General features: G+C 36.3%; 1 protein-coding gene across 1 annotated transcript; it reads left to right on the top strand.

Moving 5' to 3' along the window:
- The first annotated feature begins 5,425 nt into the window (after nt 1-5,425).
- On the top strand, nt 5,426-13,499 carry brms1 (BRMS1 transcriptional repressor and anoikis regulator). The gene is made up of 10 exons (XM_015033387.1): nt 5,426-5,574; nt 6,840-7,068; nt 7,139-7,229; nt 9,037-9,164; nt 9,637-9,716; nt 10,806-10,902; nt 11,731-11,820; nt 11,899-11,963; nt 13,139-13,178; nt 13,259-13,499. Exons 2-10 carry the CDS (start codon nt 6,846-6,848, stop codon nt 13,264-13,266), a joined length of 822 nt encoding a protein of 273 aa, XP_014888873.1. The 5' UTR covers nt 5,426-5,574; nt 6,840-6,845; the 3' UTR covers nt 13,267-13,499.
- The last annotated feature ends 647 nt before the right edge of the window (nt 13,500-14,146 follow it).

The raw sequence follows: 14,146 nt of genomic DNA, 5'->3' as shown, positions 1-14,146 counted from the left end.
ATTGGAGATCTAACAAACCAGCAGACTTCAGGGGGATTTAAAAGCTCTGTCAGAAAGTCTTCCTGTAATTAACTACAGTGGAGAACTTGGGATAAAAATCTGAACCAGTACAATTACTGTTCCAGTTTTGACCAACATCTTTAAGTAAAGATGTAGGTCAGGAAAAAAAATCTATCTTAAGCTATGCTAGTTGTGGCTAGAAGAAGGGAGCTGAGATCAAATAAAAAAATCTAACCAAATGTTATTTGTATAGCATATTTCAGCAACAAGGCATTTCAAAGTGCTTTACATAATAAAAATACAAAGTCATAGAACACGTGGCACATTCTGCCATCATTACACATCAGATCATTAATTAGTATCTCGATTGATGATAGAGATACTTCATCTGTTCTCCTTCACTTGACTTATAAATGATAAATCAAACAAAATCCTGCTAATTAATGAAAAAAAAAACCAGAATTTTCTTACAGGATAAAATTTATGCTCACAAACAGCCATCACCTCGGTCTGGCTGTTGACTCCCTGCTTTTAGTCTCCTGATCGCTTTAACTCTGGTTGTTTTTTAGGGCAACACATTTGAAAATCTATAACTCCTGCTATCCTTCTCCACATAATTGTTAAAAATGTAGTTCTGTGATTACCATGAGAGATTTTCAGACTTTACGTAGTTATCTATATATGGTAGTGCCTTCCTGTTTCAGTAGGCGTGACTCAAAAGAGTCTTTTTGTTTAAAGAAAAGACTTGGATGAGGTGTGTATGTTTCTTAGGGTTTTCTGGCTCTATTATATGATGATATATGCTCTTTTCATAAACCCAGCACTGTGTCATTTTTGGGGGAAGAAAATCTGAACCTCTGACCACAAAGTGTCGTGTAAATCTATCTTTAGTACAGCGAAGAGGAAACTTTGATGCCTGGAAATAGTGATTGAACCTTTAGAAAGACTCACTGGTCAGCCGTCTGGCTGCAAGGCCGGTTTTAGACCTTCAAATAAATGTTTTTGTTTTTATTTGAAGCTAGACCAGAAGTGGGTTTTTTTTCTTCTTCTCTTTTTTTATAGGCTGAATGTGAATTTTGGTTTAATCCAGCCTGCACATACACATGTACGTCTGTGTTGCTATTAGTGTATGTTGCTACATAATGTACAGCAACATCTGTAAGGAGCGTTTTTGGGCCTGTATATTCTGCTGTTACGTAGGACAGACTTTTTTTGGTAAAGGACTGGTTCCTTTTTTATTCCTTGTTGTCATACACACCCTGACAGTCGTAAAGAGGGAACCCTGTAAAAAGCTGCCTTTTTTAAAACCACAGCACCCTGACATCACATTGTTCTGAACAGAGCAGTCACTTCTCCTCTCATCTTTAAGCCATTTTGTTTTTTACCCTTCTCTTCTCATGGCACCTGCCAATCATCTCAAAGAATAAGCCATCTGTTTCTGATCGCCGACCAATCAGATCAGCATGTTGCAGTTCGTCTGCGCCGACATTTACCGGCATTTTACCGTCTGCCTTTCTCTCTTTACTACGGCCCATTTTCAGACTGCTGCTCTCTCATTTCACTCCTTCCTACATTTGATCCATTTCTCAGCCTTTTCCCTTCATCTACTCCATCTCCTTTCTTTAAAAAAACAAAACAAAAAAAACAGATGTTGCCTTAGGTATAATTTATGTTACACAAACCAAAAAAAAGAAGAAAAGAAACAGGAGTACTTCAGTTTTCTTTGTTGCTGAGCAGCTCTACTCTGCCTTGCAAAAATGGGTTGAAATTTTTCACATTTTATGACTTTTACAACCAGAAATTTCACTGTAGTTTGTAGGGATTTTATGTCGTAGATTAACAAAGTGTTGCATAATTATGAACTGGAAGGAAATCTGCTTTGGACAACTACTTTTAAAGTTTAGATGTCTTCATCTTCTTCCACGCGTTTCCTGTCTCTGCTACATGGGTAGCAGAGACTAATTGGACTTCTGGTGGTTTCTTGGTGCATCATCCTAATAAAGGCCTGGTTTATAGTTTTCCAGTCAACATATTCTACCACCTGAGCTGTGGACCTCTGCAGCTCCTACAGAGCTACCATGGCCCACTTACAAATTTGATTTGTGCCTCTTCCATAAGTGGTACTGGTGCTGCGTACCAGTTGTACTCTGAACTGGGAAATTCCAGCTTCCACAGTCAGAACACCCTCTGAAATTGGATTTCCCTCTGGGGAACTGGGATTTGTACAGTGTACTTCCTGTTGCAATATGGCCGCCTCTCACCTCAACAGCAGTAATCTGTGGTGGAAACATTTTTATTTAACAAGACACACATCTACGTGTGCATCTGAATTCAATGTAGCTTTAAACTGAACAAATCAGAAGTGGAGTTTGCTTTTGGAAAGTAAAGCTTAAAATGATGTTTGGGCGCCACCATGTTGAAATTACGGCATCTGAACTAGACGGCTGTTTGCTTTGGTTTGACGTCAAACCCAGCTGAGAGTTCCCAGCTAACTGGAACGCCACATTAACCGCATCTCCATCAGTTTTCAAAGCGTTTGCAGTCTGAACAGTGATATCGAATTTTATCCAACTTTCAATGGCCGACGCTAAGCGTGATGACACTTGGCTTTCTTTTTATTAGATTCCTTTGTCTTGTTGTGATCTTGTAACGATACTGACTCTTATTACTCAATAACTTTCATTGGTGGCTCCATCCGTTGCTATTTCCATAAACATTTAAATGCTGTGTGGCTTTGGGATTGTACCCAAAAGTCTGATTGCAGTTGCATTTAATTAGTAGTATGAACATCCACATAAAACAAACTAAAATCTGATTTTAGGAAAAAAAAAAAAAAAAAAAGTCAGATTTGAGCATCAGGTACTGCTGTGTGAATTTTAAGTGTTTAGATTTTTGTAAGTTTCTATTTTCAGATGACAGAGCTCTGTGAGATGAATGGGATTTTATTTTGGGCTGACAACAGATGCATTCCACACTTTTGAGATTTTATTTGTAGATATCCAAATCATTTTCTTCCCACTTTGCAATTATCCACTACTTTGAGTTTATCAAATGAAATCCTGTTTAAACTCTGAGGTTTGTGGTTGTAACACGAATAAATGTAAAGTTAAACTCTTTTGTAAGACGCTCTGCTTCCTGTGGAGAATCTCTCATCTATCGCTCCTTGTTTTGAAATGTTTTCTTTTTCTTATTAGAAGTGAGTGTTTAATACTTAGGCCTTTATAAAGCGACTCTGTTTAGATAAGCAATGCTATTCACACGGACCTGTTTAAGTCTGGTCTGTTTTTATCTCGATCATCGCACCTCTTGATGCCAAGCCTTGAAACAACATTTAGTTGAACAAAAAAATCCATTCAGATGCATTTTTCTGGTGCGATTGCTTTTGCCTTTATCTGTGGCGTCTCCAGACTGAGCTCCCGGCGGTTTCTCTGATTGGTCGGATTGTTTTAGGCAACTTCAATCAGTAGCTGAGTGGATTTTTGTTTCTAAATTCAGGTTTTGGATTATATATTATATATATCTTCTTAGACTGTTATTGATATGTCTGTTTTTGTTTTTTTTTTTACTGTTGGGGAAAATTGCAAAAAAAATAAATAAATAAAAAAATGTCAAGTGATTATCATTGATGCTAAATACAAGAGCTAAACCATGCAGGACGGAGTAACGGTGGAGGTGTTTTGCTTTGTTTTTTTTTGACAATGATTAGAAAAACAAATGTAGCGATATCAACAGGTTTTGTTTTTTGCCCAATTTTGTTACTCTTTTATGCAACTTTAATAAAAACATTTGAAATGTATATTTTTTTTCCTGTTTTTAATTCAATTCCTTATAGCATTAATTTGTCACAGGATTGACCTCAACACTGCAAAAACACAAAATCTTAACATTTTGATCAAGTTTCTAGTGCTAATACACTTGAAATAAGTCAAAGCTAAGTTGCAAGTAACTTTTCAACAAGATGTAGGAGCTTGGTTAAAGTCAATTACTTAATATTGATTTTTTTTTTAAGTACTAGTTCCACTGGTGGATTATTGAACATATTTTAAAATAAAATTTTGATTCAGGGTTCCCTAGTTTTTACTTTAGCTAATTATAGTTTTGGGGATGTCCTATTCAAAGTCAACACTTCACTCCTACTGAGCTGTGTTGTTGTGAATTATTTCAAGTTGGACAAAATTCTTCCACAGCCATTTATTGCTATTACAAACACTATAAGGAGGGGAATAACCAGTTATTTAGAGGTTTTTATTTTTGCACACGCAGCCATGTTGGCTAGTTGGTAATCTCTCAGTAAAAGGCAGGAACCGTTTGATGCAACATTTGACACCAATAACATCTTCTGCACCTTTTACTTTATGAAGAAGTTCTGAACCTGCTTAACCGTTGGCTCTTTGGTGCCACCTGGTGGTTGAAAATAGCATTACAACATGTCTATCAGTACTTTTCTTTGTGCTTGTAAATATAAAACTTTTTCTATAGTAGCAGGGGAGCAAAAGGTTTGTATACTGTTTATTTTAATCACATTATTCATAGAATATAATATTTAAAAACTATATTTCCTCTCAGTAACAGAGGTCTTCAATTGCCTACAAACTTTGTGATGTTTTCCACATTTTGGCCCATTGCAAACACAAACAGATTTTATATATCCAACCAAAAGAAAATATTAACTGTCAAGTGACAGCAAATGATGCATAATTTTCACAATGTTATTCAAATAAAATCTGAAATCTGTTATTATACTTTTCTGAATTAATACTTTAAACTGCGCGGTTCAGCTCTGCCCCTACTAAAGAAACACATCCCCTCAACATGATTCTGCCACCGCCATGTTTCACAGTGGGAACAGTTAGTTTTCTGCCTAATGAAGAGTTTTTGGACTAAAACTGTGTTACACTGTAATTATACATGCTAAATTCTGTATCTTTTCAATATTAATAAAAGACAATAATTTATTATGTCACATTAAAGTCAGAGTAGTAACTAGCTACATTTACTTAGTTATAATTACTTCACTAACTTTTTGGAAAGAAGAAATACTTCTAGTAGTTTTACTACACTGCACTTTTCTCTGATATCTATATTAAAATTATTTTTAAAAAGTGTTTCCAATGCCAGAGTTTGCTTTCTGTAATTATGTTATTTAATTATATTAATTATTTTAGTCTTTAAAGCACCAACATTTGAATATTGCTTTATATTTTTGGTTGTAAAATATATAATTAAATATTATGATCAGCTACTTGAGTAGCTTTTTTACAAAAATACTTTTCTACTCTTGAATGGCTTTACTTTTAGTTCAGTAAAAATATGCTGAATTATTATATTATATTATGTGATTGGCTTGTGTGAGATATTCTTACATTTTTATTGGACGACACCTTTGCGGGATGGGCTTTCCTATTGGACAACTTCACTGGACTTCTCGACGCTGATTGGCTGAGCTGACGGGCTCGTTGAGTCCGGCAAAGTGTCGAACAGAAGCGGAGCCAGACGAAGAGGAAGTACTTTTCACAATGGAAATAAACAAGTAAACCGAACTTCAAACTTTCTGCAGCTCAACAACCAGACAAGGTGAGCTTTGGGGTTTTCCTGCCTGCCGCCAGATGCGGCGGGCGGTGATCTGATTACAAACAGCATCGGCTGCCTGCCTGTTCACTCGGAGGGGAAGAACGGCGTTTGTTAATCCGAGTAATTGCTCTCCTGTAGATCAGTCCAAAAGATGCTCCGGTGTTTCTCTGCGCTGTTAAGCAGCGTTACCCCGCCTATTATACTGTCCAGCGTTAACCGTCGCATCTGTTTATAAAAAATGAGCCGTGTTTGGATGACTGTAAATACGGCGAACAGTGTTTCCCTCGCTGTGTTGTTTCCATGTTAGCTAGTGTTGCACTTGACTTCACTGGCCGTTTACCGCTGCTTTTTAAAAGAATACGAGGAAATAGTTTTCACTTCTACCTTTCGTGATTTATTAGTAAGAAATACATTCAATACAACTCAAATTAAGATGAAGTTAGCTGTTTAATTGAGTTTAAATGTTGTCGCTCTCCCCATTTACCGTTTTTTACTCAATGACATCACGGAAGCTACGAAGAGTGAAACTGTCTAGATTTAATGCTTGACTTCCGGTTTTTACCAAAATAAAGTTCTGTTTGGAGCGGTTGCACAAACTTTCGAGGAAATTTAAAAGGCATTATCTATTTATTTATTATTATTTTTGTCACTTGGTACAAATCGAAATTAATTTTAAAAGGTTTACCCATTTTAAACAAAAACACATACTATTTCTTTCTAAGAAATAAAAATATTAATTTCCGGTTAAAGCCAATGTTTATGTAGCTTACTTCATATAGACGGTAAGAACCATAAAGTGGCTCAGTATCTCACAATCTGCCCTTCATTCATTTTTATATATATTTATATACACACAAAACAAAATAAAATACTAGTAATATAAAAAAGCAATAACATTTTGTTGCCTAATTCAATTCTGTCTAAATATCAATTGAAACATTACACTTGAGAATCAGTGATTGAAGAACATGGTTCTAAACTTATTGCATTAATATTTACTGGCATTCTGTAACTTTAAATTGTCTTAAAATGTTAAACGATTGCAGATAAACCAAAAACAGCTGAACTCAGTGATAAAGAACACCTTTCTTTATTTGAAACAGGAGTTTCTATACCTTCTGATACAGTGGAGTCAATCTGTTGAGCTAAAAGAAAGAAAATCACATTCATAGATAGACACTTTAAAGCTGTGTCATCCATTTCCTTGTTTGAAAACAATATAAAATGTGTAATTATTCTCTCCTCTGAATGTAAAATACTCCCTCCAGCCCTCCATGCCTGCCCAACCCGCTGAGAGGGAGCCGGAGGAGGAGATGGAGGCAGACGGAGAGTCGCAGCTCCCCGAAGCCAACGTAGAGGTGGAGGAACCGAAGGACGCTGAGAGGATGGGGGGAGGAGGAGAGGAGACGATGGAGGAGAGCGTGGAGGAGAGGGACAGCGACATGGAGGAGAGTGAGGAGGTAGAAGAGGAGGAGGAAGAGGAAGAGGAGAGTTCAGGTAGGAAATCTTGTGGAAGGAAAAACGTTTGAATGAAACCATTGCTGGTGTGAAACGTCTCTCTCCGAAGAAATGGACGATGAGGACTGCGAACGGAGAAGAGGAGAGTGTCTAGACGAGATGATGGATCTGGAGAAACAGTTCCAGGAACTCAAAGAGAAGTAATTTACTTTTTTTCCGTTCATGTTGCCCATGCTGTTCTATAAATAATAACTACAGATATTAACTGCTTACTAACTGGGACATGTACTGTCCTAAACAAAGCAACACAGTGCTTGTAGTTTCAAGATACCAAACTACATGTCTCAAAATAGAGCCAGCACTTTAATGTGTTAGTTTCAATTAATTAATTACAGATTTTTCATTTTAATTGGATTTTAACATGTTAAAATTTAAATGCAGTTTATCAGAGTATTTTTTTTATTATTTACATGAGTCCCAGCTGAAAACCTTTGTATTGTGTTTCTGGTAGACCTGCCACAGCAAATTTGGCTAGACGATAAATTGTCCCAGAAGTTATTGCGATAAACAATAATATTGTTGTTTAGAGATCATTTTTAAGTGATATAATGGTAACAGCATTGTAGTGGGAAAAAAATACTTTAACAAGAGTCTGGATGAGAAGAAATAAGAAGTTTATTAAAACCTTACAAGGTGAGAACAGAAATACAGAGTCAAAGGCGTCTGTCAGTCTGCTCTGACCAACAGTGGACCTGGCTTCCTTTTATCGGTTCTGGTCAGAGCAGAGAGACTTGATTTGACAATAGGTGTGAATCCCTGATTGCTATGCATCAGGGGTTCTGTGGAGTCCAACTCAGATGATCTGGCCGTTGGTCTATGTAAAGGATGTAAAGGTTGTTCTTTCATGCTAAAGAGGACAGATGAGTTCTACAATGGGGAAGTAACACTTAGACAGTCTCCAGGATCAACGATGTCCCCTGCTGTTATACGGCACCGTAGAAGTCTATAGGAGAGCAGCTTGACCAATCTCATGATTGGTCAAGCTGCTCCTCATCATGCAGGCACATCATGCAGGCACATGATGAGGAGGGGTGAGGAGCACATTATACAATTTTCCATTACAGGCATAATAATGCAACTACACACTCTCAAAGATCAATAACCTTTAAATTCTGTCAAACATTTGACACACTGGAAATGGAAGATATTAAAAATATCCAAAATAAATAAACAAACAGAAATCAAATTCATTATGAAGTTTCTGTAACCAAAATTGTCTAAAAGTTGAGACCAAAACACCAGACTGGAGATCGGTTTTGGTAGAAAGAGAGAAAAAGGAGAATCGTACAAATAAAAATTATTGGGCTAGTTTTAATCCATCATGTGATTAATTGATTTATTATTTATCATCTGATATGCAGGAATTAGCCCTGATGCATAAGTGACATCCAGAAACAACAGCAAAGACGACAAAGTGCTTCTCTTGACCCACTGGGATTAATTGTTGCTTCAAAAAACGATCTGATGAAACTCTAGAGAAGACCGTTGCGCTAAAACTAGTTAGCATATCAGTGTAGCTATTCAAGCCTACGGTAGCATCTCAATGCTAAACATGCAGCAGCAGCACAGACGTCGCTAACGTCCACAGCTACATTTATAAAGGAGGATTTTTTTTTTAAAGAAACTACATAAATGATCTCAGATTCTTGAAAAACTTGAGCTGAAATCTGATGGTTGAATAACTCAAACAATTAAAAACAAATATCTTTATTGCTGAGCTAATATGTTTATTCAATATTTAAGCACAAAAATTGGTTTTTGAATTGAAAATGTTGCTTATTTTGTCGATACTTTGGTTTTCGACTAAAATACGATCAACTGCAATTAACTCAAATTTTAATCTTGTTAAAACGACTCAAGCTCTCATCTGCTCAGCCTGCCCCAGTGTTGTTTTCCCAAACAGTCTCACTGAGCTGAGGAACATGGCCGACTTCATGGTGTTTGCAGGTTGTTTCGTGAGCGGCTGAACCAGGTGAAGGTGAAGCTGGACGAGGTTCTGACCGGGAAGGCTGGAGAATACAGAGAGCCCCTGGCTGCTCTACAGAACAGCATGCAGATACGAACACAAGTGGCCGGTAAATCAAACCTCCAGCATGACGACAAACAAGGACTCTGATAACCTTATCCTCCTTTAAGCTGGATTATTTGCAGTACTGGTAAAAACAGGCATATAGTGATGTCAAATCTGATACAATGTGTCTTAAAGACGCAGTTATTAACTTAGATTTTATAGACAGACACCAAAATGGAAAAAATCTAAGAGACCTCTGCACTGCGTCTTTTTCGTTATTTTTACCATTTCTCATTTTCTGCTAATAAATACAACATTTTTGCTTGGAATTACACAGGCATGTTGTCAGTAGTTTATAGAATAAAAGAACAATGTTAATTTTACTTAAACATAAACCTATAAAAAGTAAAATCCAGACTGGAGATCGGTCTGATCGAGAAACTGATCATTTTAAGTGGTCTGGTCATTCTGCCTCTATGACCAGATGGATGTTTGGACCTCGGGTCTCTCATGCGCCTCTCTGGTTTCCTCTCCAGGAGTTTACAGGGAGCTTTGTCTGCAGGTGATCAAACACAAGCACGACTGTGAAGTCCAGGGGGCGAAGCAACACCTGGAGGTGATTCAGTCTCATGCATCAAAACCACCACAAACACTAAACCTCAGTCCTACATTAAACTTTAGAGCTGCATGTCTTTTAAAAAGTATAATTCTTGATAAATATCTATCTTGCATTTAATCAACTATCATTTTTATTGGTTTTTCTATGGGTTTTGAGAAAGAGGCAACATTTTTGTAATTAAGTGGGTGGATGCATTTTCTTCTATGGGATGCTGATATTGGTGGAAAATACTACAAAAGTCCTTTAAGGTTTATACATTTATACGTAATGTGACAATTAAAATTTTCTTTTTTTATTCTGAAAAACCAGCAGATAGTTTCCAAAATAATTACAGAAAAAGACTTAAGAAAATTGCAAGTTGTTTTTCTGATTTTATTTTATTTTTTGATGGGATAACTGCACTAAATATCTACAAAAGAATGACCCAAAATTAAAATAACCTACTTTTGAATTTTGAGTCCTTCATTTGTAGATATTTAGTGCAATTATGGCATAAAAGAAATCTGAAAAACTGCTAAAGCCTGCATTTGTCATGATATGTTGATTTAAATACATTAGTTGGTCTTTATTACTTTTTGCCGAAGTTATTAAGGTCTAAAGAGCCGCTTGCTGCCCTACTATAAAATAGAGCTGTAGATAATGATTTATCCTCCTTTAATATTAAGCTTTGTCTTATTTGTCATCAGAACCTCCTAAATGTATGTAAAACAATACGTTTTCTAGAACATGTTTTTACAGAAAATGCAGGTAAAGATTGTATTGGTCTTCCACATCAAAGTGTCAAATCTAAAAAGTGTGGTGGGCGTTCAGCTCCTCTTAATCCGACTCCTTTAATAAATCCAGTTGAGCTTCAGATTCATCCAGTAAGTGCAGAGGATAGTTCGGGTGCAAATGGTTCTTGTCGCACAAATATTCAGAACGATTGTTGTCGCTTCCTTGGACCGATCCAAACGGCTTTTGGAGCGTGTTGTTGACGTCGCCACCTGGTGGTTTAGTCATTCAGCTGACCTGAGTGGCGTCTGATTGACCCGTTTGGACCTGGAAGCCTCACAGTGACTAAAGGTTGACGGTGTTTTTGTGCTGCAGAGTGAGCGCTCCCTGCTGTTTGACGCCATGAAGGCGGAGCTTCTGGAAAAGATTCGCAGGCTGGAGGAGGACAGGCAGAACATAGACCTCACCTCAGGTAAACGGTTACTATGGAAACGGTTTCGTAGACATGGAGTCGCGGTCAGATTATTACCAGTATTTTACATGTTTGGGATGAATTTACATCCTTCTTTCCTTCCTTGTGCCCTTACATCGTTAATCTCTTTTCTTTTTCTGTGTCCTTCCTTATTTCCTTCACTGCATCCTTCTTATGTATCCTTCCCTCTAGTCTTTGTTTTCCTCCTTCATCTACTCTTCTTTCCTTTCTTTCTTAGTTCCCATTTTGTTCCGTTTCTCCACCTTCCTCCTTACTTTCACCATTATTTTCTCCTTCCTTCCATCCATTGTGTCCTTTGTTCCTTCCTTCCTTTTTTACTTCCTTCTGTACTTCTCTTATACCTTCCTTCCATTTCTTGTGCCTTTCATTTCTTTTCCTACATCATTCCTTCCTTTCATACCTCCTTCTATGTTTCCTTTATGCCCTCCTTCCACTTATCCTTCTTTTATTCCTTCCTTATATTTTTTTTGCCTTCTTTCTGTCCTTCCTTCTTTTATGCTTTCATACCTTCCTTCCTTCCTTCCACATTTCCTTCTTTTCATACCTTCCTTCCTTCCTTCCTTTCACATTTTCTTCCTTTCATACCTTTCTTCCCTATCTTGTGCCTTTCCCTCCTTTCACCCTTTTGTTTCTATATTGTTCTTCCTTCCTTTCAAACTTCGATCCCTCCTTTCCCTCTTATGTTCTTCCTTCCTTTTGACTAAAACAGAAAAATTTTCAGAAACTTTGTTGGTTTCTTCATGTTGATATTCTGTGTGATTATTTATAGACGTGTTTTTTTTCTGCTGCTGCTTTTCTTTGCTGCAGAGTGGAGCGATGAGATGAGAGGGAAGAAGTGCAAAAGGAAGAACCTGCTCGGCCGCTCGGACAGGAAGAAGAAAGTGTCTCTAGTTTCAGGTAAGAAAAGCAAATCTTAACGACCCTCCTGTGAACAAACAGGTTCGTTCAGGTTAAAGCTCCGGTTTCGTGTTTCAGGGCCGTTTATCGTCTACATGCTGAGAGACATCGACATCCTGGAAGACTGGACCGCCATCAAGAAGGTTAGAAGTCCACTTTCTCTAGTTCTTTATGTTAATCACTTAAAATCCTCATAAATTACAACAAAATAAAAGGGTCTGAGTATTTCTGCAAGATGATTTTTCTCACAAGATAGAAACTTCGTAAACTGCTTTTAATAACTAGAATCAATTGGAATGCATTTATGATCAAATTGAAATGTTTTTTTTTTGTATTTTGTAAATTTCCTTGAGACACTGGATGTGAATTGGTGCAACATGATTAAACTGAATTTAATTTAATTAAAGCTGATGAGAAATAAGACAAAACCTGAAAACTGTTGACATTTTTCCATATTAGTTCATGAAATATTGACCAGAGATCTTTAAAAAGCAAATTAAGATAAACTAATAGCTACAACATGATTTAGAAGCTGAATAATTACAATTTAACAGATAAAATAATTTATAAGAAAGCAGCATATAGAGGTCTATAGGTAAATAAGATATTTAAAAAAGAAAACTGAAGTTCCTCTCCCCCCAGTTTCTCAAAGTGATATAATTTTTGTTATAGTCTTCTACGGTATATCTATATTATTATTATTAATACTTTAAGAGTGTTTTCAGTGAATCTCTATATCTGTTGCTGTTGCAATAAATTTTGCTAGACGATAAACTGACCCAGAAATTATTGCAATAAATGCTAATAATTGAAGTAATATATTGGTAATGGCTTAATAACAAACTTTAATTTTGTGAAGAACACTGAACACTGTAACTGGAAGATATTTTAAATATCCAAAATAAAAACACTACAACCAAACTCAATAAATAAAATGGAAATTTAAAACAACACACTCAACCTGAAACTAAGTAAAAAATAAAGTGTCTCAAAAAACAAAATTGCTCTTCAAAAATATTAATCATCAGCATAGAAATGATGATAATTTATCATGCTAATTGATTAATTGCTTGAGGCGACAGACTCAGTTACATCGGAATAAAGGCTTTTTCTATCCAAGCTCTGTTTCCACATATATATAGTTTTAGTGCTGTTAAGGTTTTAGTTACAGTTTGGTCATTTACCTTCAGCGTATTTGTGGAGCAGGAAAAAAGAGTTTGGATGCCTAGTGTCGGATATCGTCAGATTCCAGTCATCCGCCGATCCATCGGTGCATCCGTCGCAGTCGCTAATATAAAAGCATTTCTGTGTCTTCCAGGCAAAAGCGGCGCTCTCCCCACTAAAAAAGAAAGTCGAGAGTAAGTTCACTTCAGCTGCACAAAAACCTGCCATTCTGCAAGTGTTTATTTCTCTAACTGTTTCCTCTGATGTCTCCCAGAGCGGTGATGACGTGAAGAGCCGAGCTGCACACACCAAACCAACCGAGGCACAACATTCCCAGTTTCAGACTGAAACACAGCAGCTCACGCTGCTCCACTGTTTTTGTTTAAGTCTTTGACCCCCAACCCGACTGCTTGTTTATCTGTTGCTATTTAAGATGCGTTCTTAATGAAATGACAACCATGTATTTATAGAATGATTTATAATGCTGATTAAAATTTTAATCTTTTATGACACAAGCCTTTTGCTGTTTGTTTATGAGAAAAAATAAAACTTATTAAAAATGAGAGAAAAAAAAACTTATTAAAATGAGACAGAGATTAACAATCAGAGAGTTAGAGACCAACAGAAAATGCACACAAGTAAAAAAATAATAAAGAAAATAAACAAGAAATAAAAGAAATAAAATATAAAGAATAGAAAAAAGTTACAGTAAAATGTGGTTTAAATTTTTTGTTCAAGATGCACCATCAGAAATGACTAGTAAGTAGGAATGAATAACAAAGGTGTTTTTCTCAGTAAATTACCTGTTGAGACCCATAGGAGCCAAACTAAGATTCAAATGTTTAGATATGAGTTTGGTTCAAAGATCTAATCTCTGCTACACCTTTACAAAAACTAAAGGTTCTAAATAAAAACAAGTTTTAATAACTCCACTTAATAAAATTCTTCATAAATATGGATTTATTGCAGTGGTTTTTACTACAAGTCATGTGTTATTTAAATTATAACTTGAGTTGCTTTAAACTTTTATTTTTTTGTGGGGGGGGGGGTTCATGTTAAAACCTATAAATATGTAGGAATTGAATATTTGGGAAGTATCATATCATAACTTAAACTTAAAGGTCAGCACCAGAGTTTTCTAGAAAAATATTCAGATTTTATT

Source organism: Poecilia latipinna, unplaced genomic scaffold (assembly GCF_001443285.1).
Source record: "Poecilia latipinna isolate Pla-1442-1.1 unplaced genomic scaffold, P_latipinna-1.0 Scaffold267, whole genome shotgun sequence".
Classification (NCBI taxonomy): domain Eukaryota; kingdom Metazoa; phylum Chordata; class Actinopteri; order Cyprinodontiformes; family Poeciliidae; genus Poecilia; species Poecilia latipinna.
Note: the sequence above shows the minus strand (reverse complement) of the source record. Positions and strands in the feature narration are given on the sequence as shown.

Coding starts and splice junctions, on each gene's coding strand:
- brms1 (XM_015033387.1), top strand. CDS start 6,846: ATGCCTGCCCAACCCGCTGAGAGGGAGCCGGAGGAGGAGATGGAGGCA. Junction 9,717..10,805: donor GGGCGAAGCAACACCTGGAG/GTGATTCAGTCT, acceptor TTTGTGCTGCAG/AGTGAGCGCTCCCTGCTGTT. Junction 10,903..11,730: donor GAACATAGACCTCACCTCAG/GTAAACGGTTAC, acceptor TCTTTGCTGCAG/AGTGGAGCGATGAGATGAGA.